The 22,514-nt window shown below is 39.4% G+C and overlaps 2 protein-coding genes across 3 annotated transcripts; both read left to right on the forward strand.

Moving 5' to 3' along the window:
• The first annotated feature begins 2,492 nt into the window (after positions 1–2,492).
• ube2d4 (ubiquitin conjugating enzyme E2 D4) lies at positions 2,493–9,461 on the forward strand. The gene is made up of 7 exons (XM_073467285.1): positions 2,493–2,803; positions 4,592–4,655; positions 4,801–4,832; positions 4,947–5,024; positions 5,160–5,265; positions 6,528–6,621; positions 6,729–9,461. The coding sequence occupies exons 1-7, from the start codon at positions 2,780–2,782 to the stop codon at positions 6,772–6,774; spliced, it is 444 nt and encodes a 147-aa protein (XP_073323386.1). The 5' UTR covers positions 2,493–2,779; the 3' UTR covers positions 6,775–9,461.
• Positions 9,462–9,945: 484 nt separating this feature from the next.
• Positions 9,946–19,899, forward strand: dbnlb (drebrin-like b). Of its 2 annotated transcripts, XM_073467287.1 has the most exons (15): positions 9,946–10,102; positions 12,242–12,297; positions 12,515–12,627; positions 12,715–12,789; positions 13,067–13,216; positions 14,384–14,461; positions 14,880–15,031; positions 15,122–15,176; positions 15,435–15,506; positions 15,764–15,887; positions 16,212–16,328; positions 16,649–16,723; positions 16,930–17,003; positions 17,093–17,186; positions 18,545–18,813. In XM_073467287.1, the coding sequence occupies exons 1-15, from the start codon at positions 10,020–10,022 to the stop codon at positions 18,679–18,681; spliced, it is 1,455 nt and encodes a 484-aa protein (XP_073323388.1). In that variant the 5' UTR covers positions 9,946–10,019; the 3' UTR covers positions 18,682–18,813. The 2 variants fall into 2 exon arrangements, with proteins under 2 accessions (XP_073323388.1, XP_073323387.1); XM_073467286.1 differs by lacking the exon at positions 16,212–16,328 and having other exon boundaries at positions 9,949–10,102; positions 18,545–19,899.
• The last annotated feature ends 2,615 nt before the right edge of the window (positions 19,900–22,514 follow it).

Here is a 22,514-nt window from a genome sequence, read left to right on the forward strand (position 1 = left end):
AAGGCCACCTCAACACTGACAAGCAAAATCAAATCACAGCTAAGGAAATGAGCCATGAAACGCTGATTGCTCCATACATAATGACCCTTTTTTCCAGTTGCTTAGCTCAAGAATTATTTGATTGTGCAGAGTGCTGACTTCACTGCAAACATGAGCAGTGCTTGCACATATTGCCTGAGTGTATAATCAAATCAAGACCATTGATACAAGGAGTGAACAAATATCTCTTAGTATGTGGGAACAATGGATCTTTGTTCCATAAGAGAGCCCTCAGAAAGCTAATACACTGACCGAAGGTAGAACACCTCTGGGGACTGTGAGCCCGGCTTGTGCTCGGCATTAATTGGTTGCGCTTTTATTGGATAATTCAGACATTAGCGAGATCCATTTAAGTTAATTTTGAAAATGACAGTGAGCATATGTGCTTTGTCGTGGCAACCATGGGAAAAGTGCCACAGATAGGAAAACGCTTAAACTCAGACGCAGCTTTGGCGTAATTGGCCACAATAAGTGGAATGCTTTCTGTTATACAATAGAACTTGTACTTATGATGATTCATGTGACCAAAAGAGATGGATCACTGGAGTCTGCTGAGTCCAGGGTTTCAAATAACAAGACTATAGGCTATAGTCCTCATGAGACAGGTCAGCTAAGCTCCTACCCCCACCCATATCATCCCAGTTGTGACACATTCACACCTTGGCTCATACATCATTCAGAACTTAGGGCACCAGTCATGTAACTAAAAACTGAACTTCTGGATATAGGTGGGAAATTCCCCATATAGGTCATTGATATGTCGCCTGATAGAAACAAAGACATTACTTGCTTATTGCTTCAAAAGTTTACAAGGTAGCATCAGGCTGTAACTGAAGGGCTCACTCGTGTGTCAGCAACAAACCCTATAGGTTTAAAAGTACACAGTAGCAAGAAAACCAATGTGATTTGAGATTTCAGAGGAAACTACAGTGGGTGACTGTGGGAGGCTTTGTGAACTGAGGCTTCAAGCCAACAAAGTGTGGGCTTGACTGTGTCTGAAAACCTCATGCTGATAAATGGCCTCTCCAAGTAGACAAACTCAGACCACAAGGCCCCTGCTGCACAAGACCCAAACTGCTACCTCTGCTGCTGGCTGAATCTGATTACAGGCAGGCCCTGAGGACAGGCAGGTCATTGAGAGCACAGGGATGAGCAAACAATAAGATATTATCTGAAGGAATCTTCAGCTTTCCAAAGGAAAATGGTCCCTCTCAGTGTCACATTGACGATAGGATCCTCAACCTGACACTGAATCAGCCATTTAAGAAGAATGAACACTGCGACCCATTCATACATACTCACTAAAATAATGAGAGCTCTTTTTTCACTCTTGTTAAGACATATAAAGGGAAGCTCATGAGGCTTTGCGAGACAAGGCTGCGCAGAAACTGGAGCATGCAGCTGACTCAGATGAATATGCCTTTACAATGATTGGGTATTGAATGAACAATTCTATAGTCTTTTTCTTTATTCTTGTGTTCGTGTACATAATGCACGTGTTTGGCTTCATTGTACTTTGCTGCTCCATTGTCATGCACGTTTGCACTTGAACAAATTAATTTGTAAACAAAACTTTTTAGTAAATTAATTGATTCTGAGCATGCAACATTCAACGTGATGAATGACTAATGTAAATATTGCAAAAACGTTTTCCTGTTGAAGTTGTGCCTAATCTATTCTGGCCATGTCTTTCCTGTGTGTGTTTTGCTCTTTTCAAATAGTGACATCTTGTGGACACCTGGCCTCAGTCATTGTGTTGAAAACTGTTTATGTTTAAAGCCATTCATTACCCTTACGTTACACCATTGCCTTCCTATGTATGTTACTTCTGTTGTGAACTTGATGATTAGGATGATGTTTCATTGATCAAGATGAGGATTTAATCACTTCAATACAATTACAATAAAAAACTTTTGATCAAAAGCAGCATGTTATAAAGTGGCAAACAGAAGTGACAGAATTGGTAGCTACAGCCAAAATAGAAGTAGGTATCCAACAATATCTAGGAAGCAGTTGTGTGGAATGTTGGTTCAGAGCATGACATCATGATAAAATTGAATTTTCAAGATTCAAGATTAATTTAATTGTCATTATGGCACAAAATATTGTATGACGAAATTTCAGTTCTAGTTCCCTGAGCTGCACATACAAATAAACAAAAACTATACAACTATAGACCTAGTTGTATATTCTATAACTATAGTTTTGATCAAAAAGTGGGTCATATGCAGTTTTTGATGAAATAATTATTGTGATGATATGCATTAATTATTAAAAGTAGTCAGAAGTCGACCATGTCAAAACTGTCATTAATAATAATAATAATAATAATAATAATAATAATAATAATAATAATAATAATATTAGACTAATAATAATCCAAATGTATTTTGAACTACAACTATGGAAGGTGAAATTGTCGATCACGATGTCACAAGTCTCGCGATATTACCACAACCTGATTGCCAGGCACGAAGAGGAGCAGCGATGAGAGGAGAGAGCAAAATATCTCGGTTGTTCTGTAGCGCTAGCTAAAGAAAAAAAACAAAACAAGATTTAACATACAGTTTCTCGCCTAGGTGGAACAAGAGACCAAAATCCCCAAGCCTGTTATATGTTAGACGTAATTTCTTGATAAAACGTGAAGTGAGATTTGGAAGTACGTGGCCAAAGAAGCCAAATTGTATGTGTGAAGTGCTAACTGTTAGCTGACAGGCTACCTAGCTTAGCCATTGATGCAATGGCGTTGAAGAGAATTCAGAAGGTGAGTATGTGTTTTTTCTTTCATGTGCTAACCATACCTTCTTTTAGACATATTTATCCGGGTGTGGAATCCCCTGGGAAGATCATACCAGTGTGTACCCATTTCTGTAGCTCGACTTAGCCTTACTTTCCTGCTTTTTGTGGTCCTTCATAAAATAATTCACAGACAAAGACGAGCTAACAACTGGTGGCCCTGTTGGTGCATTGCTACAGTAACGTTAGCTGTCAGTAACCATTCAAACAGCGCCATTATTCTGACAGCTATGTTTTGTTTGTGTTTAGCATTTCGTCTCTCTTTCTGACACTTTATCAGTAAGGAACTTCAGTAAAGGTGGCTAGTGTTAACTAATAAGCTAAACAAGTCATTTCGTCGCAGTGCAGCGCTACGCTAGCAGCTAGCTAACGTTGCTTTGGTTTGACCGTTTGACATGTACAGGATTGGCTTTTAATTTCTGAGCTTGTCACTTGTCTTTATCCGTGTGTTTGGTCACTAAGAGTTTGGCTGTCGGTGTGTTTAGTCGCTGAATGACAGCTGCTTGCTGGTTGCCAAAATTGAATCCTAGTGTCAGTGTTGCCATATATGGAATGGTAAATGGGGCACTGGAGCAGGCCACGGTGTGTATTTATATAACAGAATAGATACGCTTCCTTTCAAGAGATGTTAAATAACAGGCTTTATTTTATATTTAACCAACTGCTGTTTTCCTTTCAGTGCCGGTATGTAATGGGGTTTGGCCATAGCGTTTACAGTCATTGTTGATGTAATAACCAGGATTTTACATACTAGTTTCCAGCATAACATATTTGTGTCTTTCTTTTGAGCTTTGTTACCCCCCGTAGTCAACATCCATGGGCTGAATTACACTGTTGACAGAAATGTTTATGATGTCATCTGTCTCATAACTAACATGTACATGTCAGCAGCCCTGGATCATGACTGCATAGCAAACATGGCTGCCAATAAAACCTAGTAGTAATGACAACCTGGCTAAAATGTATGGTTGAACCCCTCAAAAGGTTAAGTTGGCCCTGTTTACATAAAGCCAGACAGCTGTAGCCATGCTTTTCTCTTAATCCCTCCGGATAAGTGGAAGTTATTTCCAAATAAACACATTTTGACATATAGTGCGTTGCCCTGATGTTGAGGCAAAGGATGTCAATGATTAATAAGTAACTGATCAATCACAGTTAACAATGTACCCAATTAAAAATGTATTAGCCAACAATCAGAAAGGGACACAAAAACACTAAAAAGTCTCTTGTTACAAATTACAAATACTTTCTTATCAAATCTATCAAAATAAAACTGGTATGAGAACATGTATTTAAATAAAATAAAATGAAGTAAAGTAAAATAAATTTTGATTTAAAAATGATACCAAAGGACAAACTTAACAGATAGATTACATTTTAACCATTTAGTAGCCTAAGTGTAAGTTTGACATTTTTTATGCCAGTTGTTGAATGGCGACAGAAAAATAATGGCATAATAAAAAATTATGCCATTATTTTCTGTTATTTAGTTATCATTCATAACTTGGTGTTTACTTTATCTGTTTTGTTTTTAGCTATGTGTAGCCTTCTCTGACCTCGGATTGAACATGGATCATGTCAGTGGTTAAAACTGTTTTTCTAGTGGAAAAATGTCCAACATATTTAATATATTATTAACGGTTAACCGATAATCGATTGTTAAGGCAGACAACTATTAACTAAAGAAATAGCTTTAAATTTGCATCCCTGTGCATGTATACCTATTTTAAATACAATGTGATTGTCTTGCCTTTAGGAACTGTCTGACCTGCAGAGGGACCCACCTGCTCAGTGCTCCGCTGGACCAGTTGGAGATGATTGTAAGTAGTTAGAAAATTGCTGCATCAGTGTCAGCCTGAACATTTTTCACATCATTACATTACATCAGCAGAGAGTATGCCATTGTGTGTCAGAAGTTTGCATCCAAATGTTTATACTAATGCATCATTAATTGTTTTTCCACAGTGTTTCATTGGCAGGCAACAATAATGGGTCCGGTAAGTAACACTGTATCTGTATCTCAACCTAATTGATGTATGATTGAAATAAGCATGAAAAACAACAAACTTGCTGTCAACAAACTTATCTTGCTTCTATTTTTACTTCAACAGAGTGACAGCCCATATCAGAGTGGAGTGTTTTTCCTCACCATTCACTTCCCGACAGATTACCCCTTCAAACCACCCAAAGTGAGTCAGGGTCTGCTTTGTGTGTCACCTAATAACAAACATTCTTCAACTCACTTCTCATTCGTTTATTTTTACTGTGGTAGCCTTAATTGGCTTACTGGAAAATTTCAGCATTCTTTTCCTCTTTTGTCACAGGTTGCATTCACAACGAAAATTTACCACCCTAATATCAACAGCAATGGAAGTATTTGTCTGGATATACTGAGATCACAGTGGTCACCTGCACTTACAGTATCAAAAGGTAAGGGATGATACAAGATTCACACTAGAGCTGAAATTGTATTTATTAAAACAGCTGTGAATGTTAACAAAGATGCACATTATTATATCCCTGACTCTGTCACAGTAAAATGTGATTCAGTCATTTTTAGTTATGAGCTACACCTAGGTTTGACAGGTCAAATCAAGTTTGACTGCATAGACAGTTGTATCACTGCAATTTGCAATCCTGATTATGAAAGCTGAATATAAAGTGATATTTTGTTGAAAGTATATGGCATTTTTGGGGGAAAATCATACCTTAGACTATCTTTTGGACTACTAGATTGTATCCTGACTGAAGTCCAGGGCCCTTGTATCCCTGCAGGTGCGGTTTCATTTACTTCCCCAGTGAAAAAATACTGTATATGTCAGATGATTGAATTTCTTGTCACATTGCAGTATCAAAAGAACACTGACTCTCAAGTAGTGTTGTCCAACATATTGATTTTCCAATACATATTGATTCTAAATATTTGTCTGAAATTTTTCTGGAGTATTGACACACAAGTACTAGCTGCATTTTCTCACTCTTTTCTTGAATAGGCATTTTTTTCGACCTTGCAATACAAGGTTGCTGGTCTTGTGTGATATGTAATGTTTACTACAGTCATTTTGCTGTGTCAAATTCCAGTACCATGACAACACTACTCTCAAGTACTGTGTACAGATCATTTTGATTCCGGTAGCCTTTACCGTTTCCTCCTGGTATTGATTTTCCTCCTGTTGAAAGCAGGAAGAGCAGGTTTGTATAATGTCAAAAGGTGATGTTGACACATTCCCTCCATTTGCACAATCCAACTTTCTCCCGGCTGATGTCAGTCTTCAACCTTGTGTCTCAAGTCAGGTGTTAAGACCGAATTTGAAATACCATTTAGAATCAGGTCCATGGCATTAAGTGTCATGTTTATAGGAAAAAAGGCACAAAACATATTGAGATTGGCTTTTGTCAGTTTTGCTTCGCCATATTTTCCTGTCCTGAGCATGTCAGGAAATGTACTGAAATGAGACTATGTAGACAAAAAACAATCTCTAATGTTATTGTCATGAAATGGTTAAATTATTATACATTATGGCAATTTTGGCATTATTGATCATGCATCCTAAAGAAGGCAAAATTACCATACAAATACGATAATTATTGTACATCTGGCAACCCTGCTACTCAAGGCTATGGCCGATTAATCCCCTCTCATTGTCACATTGAGTTAATTGTAAACTTCTTTCTGAATTATTCTTCCACAGTATTATTGTCTATCTGCTCTCTTCTTTGTGACCCAAACCCGGACGACCCACTGGTACCAGAGATCGCACATACATACAAGGCTGACAGGGAAAGGTGAGTGTAAAGCAATAATATGATTTACCACGTCATCCAAGTTTGCTTACTAGTATTTTTGAAGATGAGGTTAACCTGAAACCTTTTCTAAACCATGTGTTTTACAGGTACAACAAATTGGCAAGAGATTGGACACAGAAGTATGCAATGTGAGAATGCCAGGGAGATCAAAATACAATTAAGAACAAAAGAAACACGTTTGATTTGTAACTTGAGGCAAATGAGCAACAGAGGGAAAAAAACTAAAAACAACAGCCCATCTTTTGGAGGAGGAAGCGATACAATGAGGTACAGTGCCACCTGGCTTTCCATGTGCTGAGCTGCTACCATGTGCTGTCCTTCATGACTTGTATGGATCTGCTGAGCAGGACCTGATGGACTCCTTAAAGCACTCCCATATGGAATACCGGAAACTCTCACAGTTCATACCGCCACACTCAGACTTTAAACTGTTACTCCTGCTATTGTGATTATCACTAGCATTGTTGCTATTCATACGCATCATTTTCACTGTCCATGATTCATATCATTGTGCTACTCAGAAAATGTTTGATTTAATTTAGGAGATTGGTTGTCCCTTCATGTTCAGAGGTACTGTCTGTGTCCCACTGGATTTCTTGTTATTACTGTATTTCCATGTATTTAGTGGCCTTTCTGTGTTGTTCTTTTCGGTATATGTGCAATTGAGGCAGAATGTTCCCTGTCCAACACAAAATGGTGCAGTGCCATTACCAGCAGCTGATCTGTTGGCACACACTGTCTCTACCCCGAAACAATGTGAAAGATATAAAGAGTCACTTCAAATTGCATCAGTATTTAGAGGTTTTGAAGACACTGGAAAGATGCTCTTAGGAGCCAGCGGGCCCTGGTCTCACTAGGGTGAATGTCAACTTCCATTTTTCTCACTCATGTTGTCATTGCCCTAATATCCTGTATAAGTTACCACCCATGGCTGGTGTCCATAGTGCACAAAATACTACTGTTGTTTGACTTGTTACTTGTTGTGTAGCTATGAACATAGCTACTCTTTGGCCCATAGCTAAGCTGTGTGCCACTTCCTCAGTACAGTTACTCAGGTATCTAACCAACTCATCAGCCTTTACATGCAGTGACCCATGGTGAGAAAAATGACCAGGGCTCATACGATCAGGCTACTAAAAAATGGTACTTATCTAAGTTCACTGTTTAGTTCACATAAAAGAAAAGATTACACTTCCTGAATAGGCAAAATGATCAAAGCACTCCTGAAAGTCTTTATGCATATAGGCTCTGATGTCCTGTATTTCACAAAAATATGCTGTCCCAGAAGTACTGTCATTTCTTCACAGAGAGGTTTTTTTTTTTTGTCATTGTCCCTCTCCAGTTCTACTCGTCAACATTTCAATTTATTTTCAGAAGACATCTGCATGCGAACAGCTTTTAAATGACGCTGTTGAACATGCTACTCTTTCTCTAAAATGAAATGGCCTTTGGTTACAGCTAGTGTCACTTAGTATACTCAAAATGGGAACTTAAACATTCTTGACATTTTGCAGAACCTAGTCAATTCAAGTCATGTGCATCCTGTTACTTGAGGTGAATAAATACAGCAATTGCCATGACAGTGTAATCTGCTTTAAATATCAGGTGATGTTCAGTTTGTCAACATTTCTTATATTCATGATCAGGTCTACAAACACATGTTTTGTTTGGGGATTATTAATCCACACTGACAGTAAAACAGGTAGTCTGGGTGATACATTTGTGACCTTTTGTATTGTATCTTTGAAAGCTTTAGGTTTAGGCAGTTTTTTTTTTCCATTAATGTCACCAGAATTGAACATGATTGTGATGTGTCATGATGTAATATTAGTTTTAATATAATCCATTGTGACCGTTGGATAAAGTAGTTAGGAAATGCTATAATTTTGTTTTATTTTTTATCTTGGCTCATAATGTGCTGATGCTGCCAATATAAAGGGAATTATTTGATATTATAACGGGATACATTTTGTTATTGAGACATTATTGAGTGGATTCACCCAGAAAGGTTCATAGTAAAGCATGAAAAATTTTAGAAGCTTTGATTGTAGAAATAACACCACGGTTTAGGCACCAAATATAGATTTGCATCATTGTTAGCTGCTGTAGAGAAAATTGCTAAAATCCTGAAATACAGTATATACTAAAAGGTTAAAAAAATGTATACTCAAAACGCAGTGAAAAGTTCCTCTGCTGCCAGACCACAATTGAAAATGACTTGTGTGTTATAGTACTAGTTAAAACTTTGTGTGCATTGTTGTTTGTTCATCGGGCTATTTATTTATTTGAAAGCTGAGTATCTTCCAACTGTACGATTGAATGCCACCTCAATTCATCACACGAGTGATGTGACATTGACTTCCTATGTCCAGTGTGCTCAGTAGAGTTTATATAGGCAGCTTGGCATGCTTTGCACTCTGGAGAACCTTCTCACAGCCATTTGCCAGATATCAGGGATTTCGTTACAATTCATTTGCCTAACACCTCTGACTAAAATTTTAGCCTTAACCCTCATTTGTGTATATATACAGAGAGAACATTGTCATGAACTGTAAATTTGCTATCAGGGCTGTATCCCCGAAATGGGTGATTCACTTCATCAGTAGACATGAAATCCTGCTTGAACAGCACCAATATTTTTGTTGAAAATTTCAGCCTGGCTTTCTCTGAATGCAGGACCAGCCTTCATGCATCTTAAAATTTGAAATATGTGTGCTTGAACTGCCACCATGAACCTCCACATGTCCTCACATAGCCTACACAAGATAACTATTGACCGTGTCATAACATATGAATAAAACTCATCTTGGTTTACTGTTGTCTGCAGTCATTTTTTGTGCGTCTTTACAATAAGTAAGAAGTTTGAGCCATAACTATAATTAAAGGATGAGCTGAAAAAAATGCTCTAAATAATAAGAGTAAATGCTGATATACTGTACCTGTGAGCACATGCCTTCATCACCAGAAATAATGCTCTAAATATTCAGAAAAATGTGGGAATGTTGTACCTAGGAGCACTAAGCTTCAGGGGGCGTTTGAGTCAACAACATCTCATGCGAGGTTTTGCGGAGCTCTTTGCGCAGAGCGACCTTTATCTCGACATCGCTTTGCTCGAGTGGAAATTTGGCTCTGATTAATGATATTTCAAGCTGGATCATCAAAAATAATAGCTGAGTTTGTAAAAGCTAAACAAGCAAACTAACTACGCGCTTTCGGAGTGTCACGGTGAAAATATGCAGCGCTCCATGGAGCAGAGACGTAGCCACTAGCTGAACTAGCTTCCTGTGCGGCTGAAAGTCAGCAGCATCATCGCCACTCCTCCCAGTAGGAAGGGCGCATCCCGGATAGCTAGCTGGCTAGCTGTACTCAGCACAACGATGGCAGTTAACCTCAGCAAAAATGGCCCTGCATTAACAGCTGCATTCAAAGAAGTGGTAGATGAAAAATCAAGTACCAACTGGTAAGGAGCAGCATTTAAAAACGGGTAGCCCTGTGTAGGAGGTGTTGTGTTAGCTGCAGGTTTGGCTAGCACTGAGCCAGTCGTCACCCTAACGTTAACTACATAAACTTAACCTTAGACTTAATGGTACTTTGTTTACCACACCAGACCTTTTAATGAGTAAATTAGCGATAACGTAAGATGAAGTTGGCTTTGTTTATATTGGAGCTTGCTCACATTTACCGCGAGTCTGACGTGTGTTAACGCTTGAAGATGAGCTAACTGAACAGCTAGTAACATTGTTAATTAGCTAGATACACTCACCAACTAACCAACAGGCTAAGTTAAACACTTCACCGTCATGCTTTGCATGTGTTTTTGGCAATATTTTGACACGCTTGTCTGGCAAAATTTGAATGAGCAAGTTGCTCGCTACCTCACCCACTTCCTGGTAAGATATCAGAAGTTAGCTAAATATGGATAAGATGCGAAAGTCAAATCTAGGAACTTCCTCTAAGCGTCGCCTAACGCTACAGTGTCTGTTGGAGTGTCTGTGATGCCTGGAGGTTAAAATGACCTGTTGATGACAGCTTCTGTGTTTAATGATGACCTGATATAATTAATCCCTGCCAGGAATTGCCCAGGGACTCCTGCTGGTCCCACACTCAGCCTGAAAACATCTCTTCCGTGAACGTTTGCCACCCTTCTCTCAGTTTGAGCTATTTAAGTCAGCCACCGCCCTGTAATATCACAACTTGCTGGTATCGTAGTTTTTCTGAAATGGTGCTGACAGCAAAAAGTAAAGATGATTATGTAGAATAAAGAAGTGATCATTCACGGCCTAGTTTCAGTGTGAGTAAGTTCCACTTACCTGGCCCTGAAAGTATGCACTGAGTACAGGGTACCCAGCAAGCAAATACATTTAAGGCCGCAGAACCTTGTTTTCCAGGCCTTATTTTATTTTTACAAACATTAAAACACACTGATCTGAAATTGTCATTCCAAGTAGAGATGTAATAGGTACTGTAATATGCAAGGTGATCATCATGTCATGGCTAAATGGCAATAATATGAGCAGATCTTCTGTATTGGAGCACAGCAAGCTTTAATTGTTTTGTGGCTCAATCATTTAGCATCAATGGTTTTCTATTAAATGGGACCTAAAGGTGCAGATAATATTTGCAATCTTAATTAAATCTTCTCTATGCACCATTAAATTAGGGCTCCAATTCATTGATTCATCTGCAGATTCTCTATTAATTGATGAGTTATCTTGACTGTAAAACATCTGAAAATAATTTAAAATGCCCACCACGGTTTCACAGAGCCCAAGGTGACATTTTTAAATGTCTTGTTTTATCAGTTTACTCTCATATGCATCAAAGAAAAGAATTAAATCTGTTCATTTGAGAAGCTGGAACCAGCAGGTTTGAAAAACTGACTGAAATGATTAATCAAGTATTAAAAATAGGTGCAGATTAACTTTCTGGCGATAGACTAATGGTCTCGGCTCTATGTTTATTTATAGCTTTATCCCTGCCTCATCTCCTTATTCCCAGCAATGACTCCTGAGCACAGTGATATAACAATAGAGGCTACAAGATGTCCTTAAAGTATTGTATATACTTTCCTGAACAACTAACCTAAACCCGACACAAGAAAAACACTCGTAAGTGTGTCAGCATAATGTTTTGATTAATATGATTATAATATCTAGTATTTACTTTATATTCAGGGTCTAAAAAAATAATCTCAACCCGATATAATACCCACTGTTGAACGTAACCATACATCAAGGAGACAGACTGTATTTCAACTAAAAGAGCACAGAAGCTAAGACTTTTTCATATTCCTTCATGCTAATGAAATGGCAGAGAAGAGAAAAAGTTGGTCTGCCTGTAAAAGCTCCTGACATGACTGATTTAAAATGGGATTAAAACTGCAGCGATACTCTCTACATATATCTACACTAGCCCACTTCCTCTGAGTGAAATGTACCCTGTTGGAGGGTGAAGGAGCTTAAAATGGGTTTACAAAACATCCATTGTTTTGTTTAGTGTGAAATGGTGCACATCAACTTCTGGAACAAACTCTTTTCTGTCTGTCAGTGTGATCTGTGTTGCTGGTATTTTAATATCCTTAATCTGTTGTTTTCCACAGGGCCTTGTTCACCTATGAGGGAAACAGTAATGATATCCGTCTGGCAGAAAAAGGGGGTGAGTAGATATTGCATTTTTTTATGATGGCAACACGATATTATCAAATGTGTGCAGGAATTTCATTGTCAGCAGCATACAGCTGCAGCACTGGAACATCGGCACAAAAGGATTGCGTGCCTCTGCTTTCTCACCCCATCATTTGTAGAGGAAAAAATGTCAGCCGTTACACAACCGACCACAGTAATTCGACTTTTCCACAATGTTTATGTTTCAGATGGAGGACTGGAGGAGTTGGTTGAGGAACTGAACAGTGGAAAAGTGATGTATGCTTTCTGCAGGGTCCAGGATCCCAATTCTGGTCTACCCAAATATGTCCTCATCAACTGGGTTTGTGCTTCATTTAACTATTGTGCATTGGTTTGCCCTCTTTGCAGTGGTCATCTTTGAACTGTTGAATAATCCTTTGTGTTGCAGACTGGAGAAGGAGTGAAGGACGCCAGGAAAGGAATATGTGCAAATCATGTCAGCTCCATGGCCAATTTTCTTAAGGTAACACTTTACTTGTATTTTGGTCTAGTTTAAATATGCATTTGGATTTCTACTACACACTCTGTGTGCTTACAGAGGAGTTAATGTGTTTGCTATTGATGGCTTTGAGTAGCACTTACAATACTTCAAAGCATGCTGCAGGCAAAGCTTTGCCTTTTATCATACGGGAAAAAAACACGTGCGAACCAACTGCTGGGTGGTGCATGCACAAACCAAGATAAGTGCAAGTGTCGCTCTATTTGTGTGAGCATTGAAATGAACTTTTGTGCTGTTTCAGGGGGCCCACGTCACAGTAAACGCCAGAGCAGAGGAGGACGTGGAACCCGAGGCGATCATGCAAAAGGTGGCCAAAGCCTCAGGAGCGAACTACAACTTCCACAAAGAATCCTCCAGCCGCTTCCAGGACAGCGGTCCTCAGGGTCCTGTGGTATGCAGCGCATGCAGTTCCTGCTTATGCCCTCCTGTTTGTTTGTGCTTCATGCTAGAAAGATAAGCGGAGCACAAGATCTTAAGTAGGCTTCTTAATCTCCAAATGTGGATACATTTAAAGTGTTTGTGTTTTTTCCTCTTTGTTATGGCCTTTCTTCCACACACAGACATTACTAGCAGAATTGGAAAATGCCGACCTCCAAGAACAACCTTACCCCAGTGACTTTGGTTTATTTTGTTTGTCTATAATCATGCTCTCTTTTATGAGAGAAAGCAACCGTTCATTCATATCTGATAATTGGTTGATTAAAAAAAAAATCAAAAGAAGACACACTGTATAAATTACACACATCATGTCTTCATACTTTAATGGAATATACAGTATATTTCATCAGTTAGAGAGAGGCTATCATTTTCATCCATTTAATGATTAATGACTGAATAACAAGTAGTGCGAAATGGAGCTTTTCCATACACATCTGCTGGCTCAGCTTGACTCAGTTTGACTTGGCACATCATGCCAGCGCAGCAGGGATTTGCATTTCAGCAACAACATGGCTACCTGCTTGACGGTGTGTCTTTAGTTGATGATGCGCTTGTCTTGAGAAATGGTTAAAGGAGCGGCTCTAAATACTCTCCTTGCAGTACTTTCAGAGAATAGCTGCTAACAAAGATCCATGGATTCAGTGATTAACATTTGTATTTCTCATAAATTTTCACAATAAAAGTCCTCCCTAATTTAGTTATTTGAGCTTTTTTATTATGAAGCAGCAAAATCAGGAAATGTTGGGTTTTCACCAGCAGTCACTTATCAGGAATCATGAAACGTCTGAAAGCGAACATGATGAAACTGTACTTTCAGGGACGCAGGAGAGAAACTAAACTTCAAACCACAGAGATTCAGTTAGAAGCTACAAAATTACTGGGAGCTGGTCCATTGTGGGCACAGCCTGGCTCAACTCAGCACAGTTAAACCGGTAACGAGAAAGCAAATCAGCACGGCACGGTTTCACTCAGTGCGGCCAAAAATTACGGTGTAAAGCCCCAAAAGGCACAAATGTGTTAGGATGAGTTAACACATGCTAACAAACTGCTAACTGGTATTTGGATCCAACCATTTTTGGTCTGTTTTTGTGTATTAATAAATGGTCTTTTCTTCATGTAGGGCTCAGTGTACCAGAAGACCAACGCTATGTCTGAAATCAGGAAGACCAACAAAGACAACTTCTGGGCTCAGGCAGAGGTAGGCTCCTGAACTCTTTGCTGACTTCAACTTTACTATAAGTAACTGCAAAAAAAGTTTTTTTTTATTCAAGATTTCTTTAAATCACCAACCTCCCTCAGTATCGCAAGAGTGAGCACTTTTGAAACATTTGACAAATATCGCTATGTATTTGTAAATCTTGTATAAAAATCCAAGGCAGGCAGTTTTTATGCATCATGAATGTAACCGTAGTCAGCGAAAGCATTGTTGTAGCTTTGTCCTTTGTTTGCAATTTTGGCTCATCACCATACTGTCACAGATGCACCCAGAAAGTGGTGCTCATTGCTTGCCATTTTCTTAGAAAAACTATTTTGTAATAGTAAAAGCTTTTTAATGACAGTAGTATTTGCAAAACAGTCAAACCAACACTGACCCTGTCGGTATGTTTGGCCTTTAGAAAGAGGAGGAGAAACGTCGCCAGGAGGAGCGACGCAAGGCCGATGAGGAGCGCCAGAAGCTGGAGAAAGATAGGAAAGACAGAGAGGCCAAGGAGGCACTGCAGAGGGACAAAAGGGACAAGGAGAGAGCCACTCAAATTGACCAACAAAAGTAGGTAGCAACTGAAGGAAATTCACACGGCTAAGACCGGTTTCCAGTGGCAGCTGGTGATAGTCGTCTAAAATTTCATTTGTTTAATAGGAAGTACCAGCAGCAGGTGGAGGCTGAGAGTAAAGAGCAGGAGAAACAACGTTGGGTGAGTGTCTCGTTGTCCCATCAGCTGACTAGATTACACCTTAAGTCAATGGGTTTCAATGTGAAGGCATACAGATCAGATGCTGAAATCAGTAAGAATGTGGATTTGTGTGAAATGTACTTTTATATTAAGTGTTACCCACTTTTCTATGATTATGTTGATAGTTAAACAGGTCTGGGTAGCACTCACCACTTGTAAACACTTAAGTCAGGGAGGTAGCTAATGTCAGCAGTACCAACATTGATATGACACCATCAGGAGGAGCAGGAGGAGACCCAGGCAGCCCAGAAGAAAGCAGTCAACAGAGGTGAATCTGTGGAAAAGGTCAATGTGAGTTCCCCTTCCCGAAAGTGCTCTCCTCTGGCCAAACTTCTTCTCCATGCTTCTCTCCAAACTATTGATTTTTTCTTACCCTTTCAAGCTCAGCGTAACATCTTCCAGTCTTTACTGCATGATCTCTCCTCTCTCTATGATCATTTACAGACATCAGTTCTGTAGCTGCTCTCTCAGTCAGTCACTACATTATTAATAAGCTACGGCTGTCTTATGCTTATTGTGCGTATTATTATTTGTTTCCCTACATCTAGGAGGCGGCGTCTCTCATTTCTCAGCGTGCTCTAAACCCCAGAGAGATGTTCAAGCAGAGAGAGAGAGGAATAACTCCAAGTGACTCCGACGTGCCCTCTGCAGCCCCTGCTAGCCCCCAGCCAGGTATCACCCCTGCTTACACCGTGACCTCGCCATATAAATCTGTTTGCTTTAAATGTCCCTCCTGCAATACTGCAAAGCTCTGTTAGCCTCGCTGTCAGGTAGCGGTAGGTGCAAACTGGTGATTTTTTTCTAGTGGAGATCGTCTCCCACTGCTGTCTTTGTCAGAGCTTTAACTTTCCATCAGACTGTCTACTGGTCTCATAGTCATAAATAACACTGTGTCTCCATTATGGTGTCTTCTCTACTTCTGCTCAACCTCTCTGCACTTCTCTCTCGTCCATTGTTTTTGGCATGTTTTGGGGGTTTCCATGTGTCTCCGCTCAGGGCGTCTGCAAAGCCCTTTTCTGTCTAAGACAGTGTATGAAAGTGAGCGACCCAGCTCACCTCAGCGCCAAGCTTCTCCTGTGCCTGCAGGCTCCGCCTCTCCTGTCCGTGCCACAGGTGTGAGCTTAAAAACACACACACACTCAAAGAATCCATACACAACTTATTGGGTTACAGTCTCATACTCATACTGAAAGCTGCATGCTTCATTTCTCATTGTTGATTCTGTGTGTCATCATCTTCATAATCCTCAAAATCATCATGAGTCATGCTTCCATTGAGTGTATTTTCTGTTTCCTAAGAAACTCCCAGATAATTAGTTTGTTATTCCATAAGTAAAATGTGGCCCTCATGTCTGGTGGTGTTCATCCTGTGTGGACTTGTGAACGTGTTCCTCTGTGTACATGCATGTCTGTGCTTGTGTTTTGGGTGATAAGAGCCTGATGAGGCTGATGGGCAGTCCAGGTGTGAGTATGATGAGCAGGAGGCGACACCCGAGGAGCCGCTGAAAGGTGGGGCCCATTTCACACAGAAGTTAACCCTTTACACACCACCTTCCCAACCCTTCCATCTGCTTCTCATTAAAATGCTGTTATAATTTGTTATGAGCACATATTAATCCCTGCAGCCAAACCGGGCTGTCAGGATCCACTGCTGCCACCTGCTGGTAGAGAGACAGACCAGACACAGTCACACTGATGGTAATCTCTCTTTACAGAGGAAGCACCAGCTGCCAACTCCTACGTCCAAGAGCCGGCTTATGAAGAGCCAGCTCACGAAGAGCCAGCTCAGGTAGTTCTTTACTTCCCTTCAGCAGGAAATGCTTTGACTATTTTTTTCCATCATGTAAAAAATTCTTAAGCAGCTTAATCTTATTTCAGCCGCAGGTGTTGGAGGAGAATAACTATGAGGCGCCTGCTGAGGAGACATCAGACAAAGGCATCTGTGCCAGAGCCTTATATGACTACCAGGCTGGTGAGTTTTTTTTTTTTTTTTTTAGTCCTACACCATAAAAGCAAAATGGTCAGTCAGTCAAATAATTGTCACGAGGATTAAAGAGGAACACAACACACCATTTAGCCTTAATGTGCCCCCCTCACGAATTCAAAAGATGCATTCAGACCCAGAATCTCAAACAAGAAGTATATCTAGTGCTATGTTCCACGAAAATTGTACTCCTTTCCCGCTGGACGTGGACACCCACTTACATCTGTGGTGTAAATAGTTTTCTGTCCAATCAAGCAGTGCTTACACATCGATTAGCTGGTGTTTCAATCTGAAAGAGAGACTGCAGTAAAAGGTAAGGGTGTCACGATCTCCAAATCTACAATTCAATTTGACTTTCAATTTTAAGGTCATTTTTGATTCATTTTGATGTTAAATAAAAAGTTCAGCACTGACGGCTGTGCCGTGGTTAAATTATAACACCTGAATTTGTGAAGATCCACAGAATGTTGATTTTATGCCCTGACGACCACCATTTACATTTTAAAATCTCCAAAGATCGCGGTATTATACAACAACAGCTTGACTTCATGGTGGCTTTTTGCATAATAGTCACCTAACATAAAGATTCCAGAGTTCAACAGAAAATACCACCCCTCTGTGTTGCTAAAATAAACAACAAAAATATACATTTTTAAAAAATGTGTTTTTTTTATGAAGTTTCTCAAGTCTGTCCCAGTAAACCCTCTTGCCAAACAAAGCAATAAAGGATCTCTGAAAAAGAAAATAAACCAAACATCTCCGACGCTGTCAGATTTACCCCTGGTACGAGTCAGTGTCTGGAAGTGCAGCTGCAGACTACCAGTAAGCTAGTTGTGTCATTTTTTTCTCTTTCGCTCTCTCTCTTGAGATGTGTGCCATATATGCAGAAGAAGTTACGGGTGGAAAGAAATTTAAAGCTCATTTCAAATTATTTTCAATTTAGAATCTGAATCATCCTACAAAGTATCACAGAAGTAATCACCATAACATTGTCACTGGCCTCCATGCTGCTTCCTACTGTTCCCTGTTTTCAAGTGCATTTGTGACATTGAATGTGACACAACAACATACAACAAACAAAAAGCAAACTTACCTACTGGCAAAATGAAAGGAGTCAATCACCTAATTACAGCAGGTTTACCCATGTTTAAAAAACCTGCATATACAAACTCATGTTGGTGTAAAAATGATTAAATAATAGTATTGTTTGCTTGTTTGTAATGTTTGCAGAGTTGTTATTATAGTCTAATGAACTTTTTCTTAAAAGTCCAACAATGTAATGTTTTAAAAAGCTCATCATAAAGTAAATTTGCTGACTTTCATGACACTCTGCTCCTCTCCTTCAGCTGACGACACGGAGATCTCATTCGATCCTGACGAGATCATCACCGGGATCGAGATGATAGACGAGGGCTGGTGGCGAGGCTACAGCCCAGGCGGCAACTTTGGAATGTTCCCGGCCAATTACGTGGAGCTCATCTAGCCCAGTGCAGCTCTCCCAACCCCCACCACCCCAGATTATCGCACTGGCAGCCCTGGCAGAGGACCTCTGCAGTAAAACAACACACAGCAAAGTCAGCACCTCGCACACAAGTGAGCTGAACAGGCTGGAACGGAGCAAACGATCCTCCACATCATGGACCAATGAACGGATGGTAATCGAGGGCCAGAAGTTTTTTGAAATCTCTCCTCATTTCAAGAAAGCAATTCCATTAAATTGTTGATGTTGTGAGCAAATGATGGCATAGTTTAGGGATTTGTGAAGACCCATAGGCCGACCAAAACTCCCTCCCACTCGCCCCAATAATACATCTCTTTACCTATAAATGTGATGCAGTAAAATATCAGCCTTTGTTAAGTCTTCAATTCAATTGTGAGTATTAACAGCACTTCTTGTTAGCATTCCTTACAAAGTGACTTTGGTTCTATTTCAGGTATAATTTTGTTGTATTTGTAGCAAATGCTCCTGTACATTTCAGGATTTAAAAAAAAAAAATCAAAGATGGTGGTACCGGCTACAGTATAATCTTTTGCCTTTGCTTTTGCCTTTCTTTACCGGCAGACTGAATTTTCCTGTGTTTTTTTTATGTGATTGAACTTACATCCTGTGTGAATTTCAAACCATGTTTTACTGATCTGACTGTGGTTGAAGTGAATATTTAAAAAAGAAAAAAAAAACAACAGATGTTTGCTGTGCTGTGGGTGGCTGATTTTAGTGGGGGGGGAATGCATAAAACGGTTCAGTTCCCTTTAACTGTGAGTATAGAACAGTTGTTTTTCATTTCAAGTCCTTCATCATCTGAACCAGATTATTTCAACATATTTAACTTTTCAGGGACGAGCTGAAGAGAAGAAATCACATTTCTACATTATTTTTCTTTTTTTGGATCTCGCTGGTCTGAGGTTGATTTCTCTGATAATTAATATGTGGTATTATGGTGCCATAATGAGGGGAAGTGAGTGCAGCGATTGGTGGCATTTTAATCAAACATTTGAGCAGTTTGACAGCAGAAGTTCATGGTTTTTATCATGGAACAAAATTCTTGCTCTTTCAGGCTTTTAGGTCAGTCGACAAAAAGGAAAAATGAATCGATCGTGAATAGAAAAGGGCATCGTGTATCCAACGCATTATTCATGTTTTTGTTTTTCCAGAGTCTATTGTAATGCACAGACAGTCTTCATAATAAAATAAATAAACAAGCTGTGTCGTCATATCACTTCTTTCACAGGCTGCAGACGTCTTAGAAAAGTTAGAAATAACAGAACACCATGAGGGATTTTCAGAGGTCTAACAGGAACTCAGACGTATACACAGAGTCAGTATGTGCTCTACAATCGGTTTCCTGGAATGAGGCAACAGCTGGGGAATTCACCTCTAATGCATAGGTTTCATTTTCACACGAAAAATCTGATTTTACTTCTCCCACATCCTTCAGTTAAATCTTTGTTCGGCTGAATTGCAAATGATTTGCCCTGCAGACTTCAGTTTAAGATGATTGACCTTACCTTACATTTTTTAAATAAATTCAAAATGCTTTCCCCTCATACATGTTCTACATATGTTCTACATATTTTTCATCCATATACTTGTATGTCTGACAGATCATATGTGAAGTTTGATTTCCACTGTGTGTTAAAGGTGCAATACGTAAGATTTTGCCACCTTTTGAATTTATACTCAAAATAAACCGCTAACTGCAGCTGCCCTGTCAGTTAGCTGTGCAGCTAGCGATTTGGACTGGGAGCTCAGGGACTAAGGACCACCTTGCCTGAGTTTCTGACTTGGAATTCCGACTTGAATGACTGTTCCATAGCACTTTTCCGTGTCAGAGGTTGTTTTGGTTTTTTTGTTTGTTTTTTTGCGTTCCAAGTGCAATGGAACGCAGCATTAATGTGCTAGTCAGCACAGGAGCTTCGGACCGTGACGGGGCTAGCTGGTTAGCGTGCTAATTTCAGCAGATATCGCTGCAACTTAATACATAGACATAATCCTGCTGTTTATTCACATTCTTTTGATAGTTTTAGTTGATTTTTGAATGTTTTCAACTAAAATTCTTACACATTGACATTTGTCACAAAACGCAAATCTTTTATTGTGCAAAATCACACTTTTCTGCTAAATATTGCTCCAGAAGAAGAAACAAACTTTGACATTTTAGGTCATGTTGTTGAAAAAATGTCGCTTTAATAGTTCAATGAATAGTTCAAAAATAGTTTAATGCCCCACTCCTGTGAAATGGAACTGTACAATACTTCCCCATCTGTAAACTGTCATGGAAAATGTCTTTAAATGTATATATATATATATATACTAAGATTGTTCCAGGTAACCCAGTTTCATGATGAACTCCTCTCACACCTACACCATCTAGAAACTATAGATAAAAATATGAACTCCCACTTATATCAGCAAGTTATATCAGTTTACACCTCTGCCTTTAATGATTGTAGATAAACTTCTGTGAGTTTGTTTGCATCCTACAACCTGTTTATTGTGGAAAACCCTGCTCTGCAACACAGTTTGTTACAGTTTCTCACCATGACTTGAATGTTACATGTTTGCATTGTGTTCCCAGGATAGTGACTCACTTCAGATAGGAAATCTTTTCTGTGTTGGATTCACAATATTTTCTCCACACCCTCTCATTTACATTGCGCTGCCCTCACCTCAACCTCGTATGTTCGTGTCAGTGAAAGTCTGAAATGAATCGCTGGGGATTTTTTTCAGTCTCACAAGCCATGTTTTTGCTCATCGCATTTGTTGTCAGCTGCAGGAGACGGAAGAGTTCTGCAAAACATATTGTCAGATTTAAATGGAATTAAAATACATTTCCTATAAAGCCTCAAGTATGACATAAACAATGAATGCATAACAGTTCAAATCTCACCACACGCCTGCTCTCTGCAGTTAATTCCTGCATCAAGAGTTTGTTTCTCACACTCTGTGTCTACATTTGAGTGGTGAATCAGACATCTAATCTAGATTAAATGCTTTATTGCTCAACTAAGTAAATACTCATAGGTAACCAGGTGTAATTTACATATCTGTTTTAATATCTTGTTTCTGTCTGAGTCAATTTCTTCATTTGAGATATGTGAATATCACATTTCTTCCATTTTTGCAGAGAGCCTTGTTGATCACAATTTCTCAAAAAGCAAAACAAAAACTTTTTTTTTTTCAAAACCCAGAAAAAAATCCCGCTGAGACTTGGACAGTCTGCAGATATTTGGTTATTTTGACATTTAAATGTTAATCATTTTTGAAATGTCACACTCTATCCGCACCAGATGGGGGAATAGGGCATCCCCCTTTGAAACAGATCAAAAACATGCGGAGGAAATGTGGATAGTCGAGAGCAGCTTCATCACTCACAGTCAGTGCTTCTTTATCACGAGATCTGTGTGATTTGACTGAGTGTGGGACAGTTGAAGGAAAATGGAGGGGAAATACAGTAAGTTTCAAATGTGACCTCGTGAGAAAATATCAGAAAAAACTGTCTTCTTTAATATATTTTTAAATCCATGAGGTCTGTTAAAAGCAACTTGATGCTTTCCAAGGTCCCTGGCATGTGGCCATGAGGAACATAAAATCTCAAGACAACTCCCTCTGACTCATTACTGGCATTAGAGAAATGGATGACCGTTTTTTACTCATCTCTAGTGGAAAAAGCTGTTTCCGCATTGTCCTGGCATTTTATTTTTAACCAGCACCTTTCATGCAATGGGCAGTAGAAACCTGTTTTAAAGAAGTAGTGATTCTCCTCTTCCTGAAAATATGAAGTCTATAATCCCTGCAGCTACCAGCTTGTCTCAAAA

Source organism: Pagrus major, chromosome 5, assembly GCF_040436345.1.
Source record: "Pagrus major chromosome 5, Pma_NU_1.0".
NCBI classification, from domain to species: domain Eukaryota; kingdom Metazoa; phylum Chordata; class Actinopteri; order Spariformes; family Sparidae; genus Pagrus; species Pagrus major.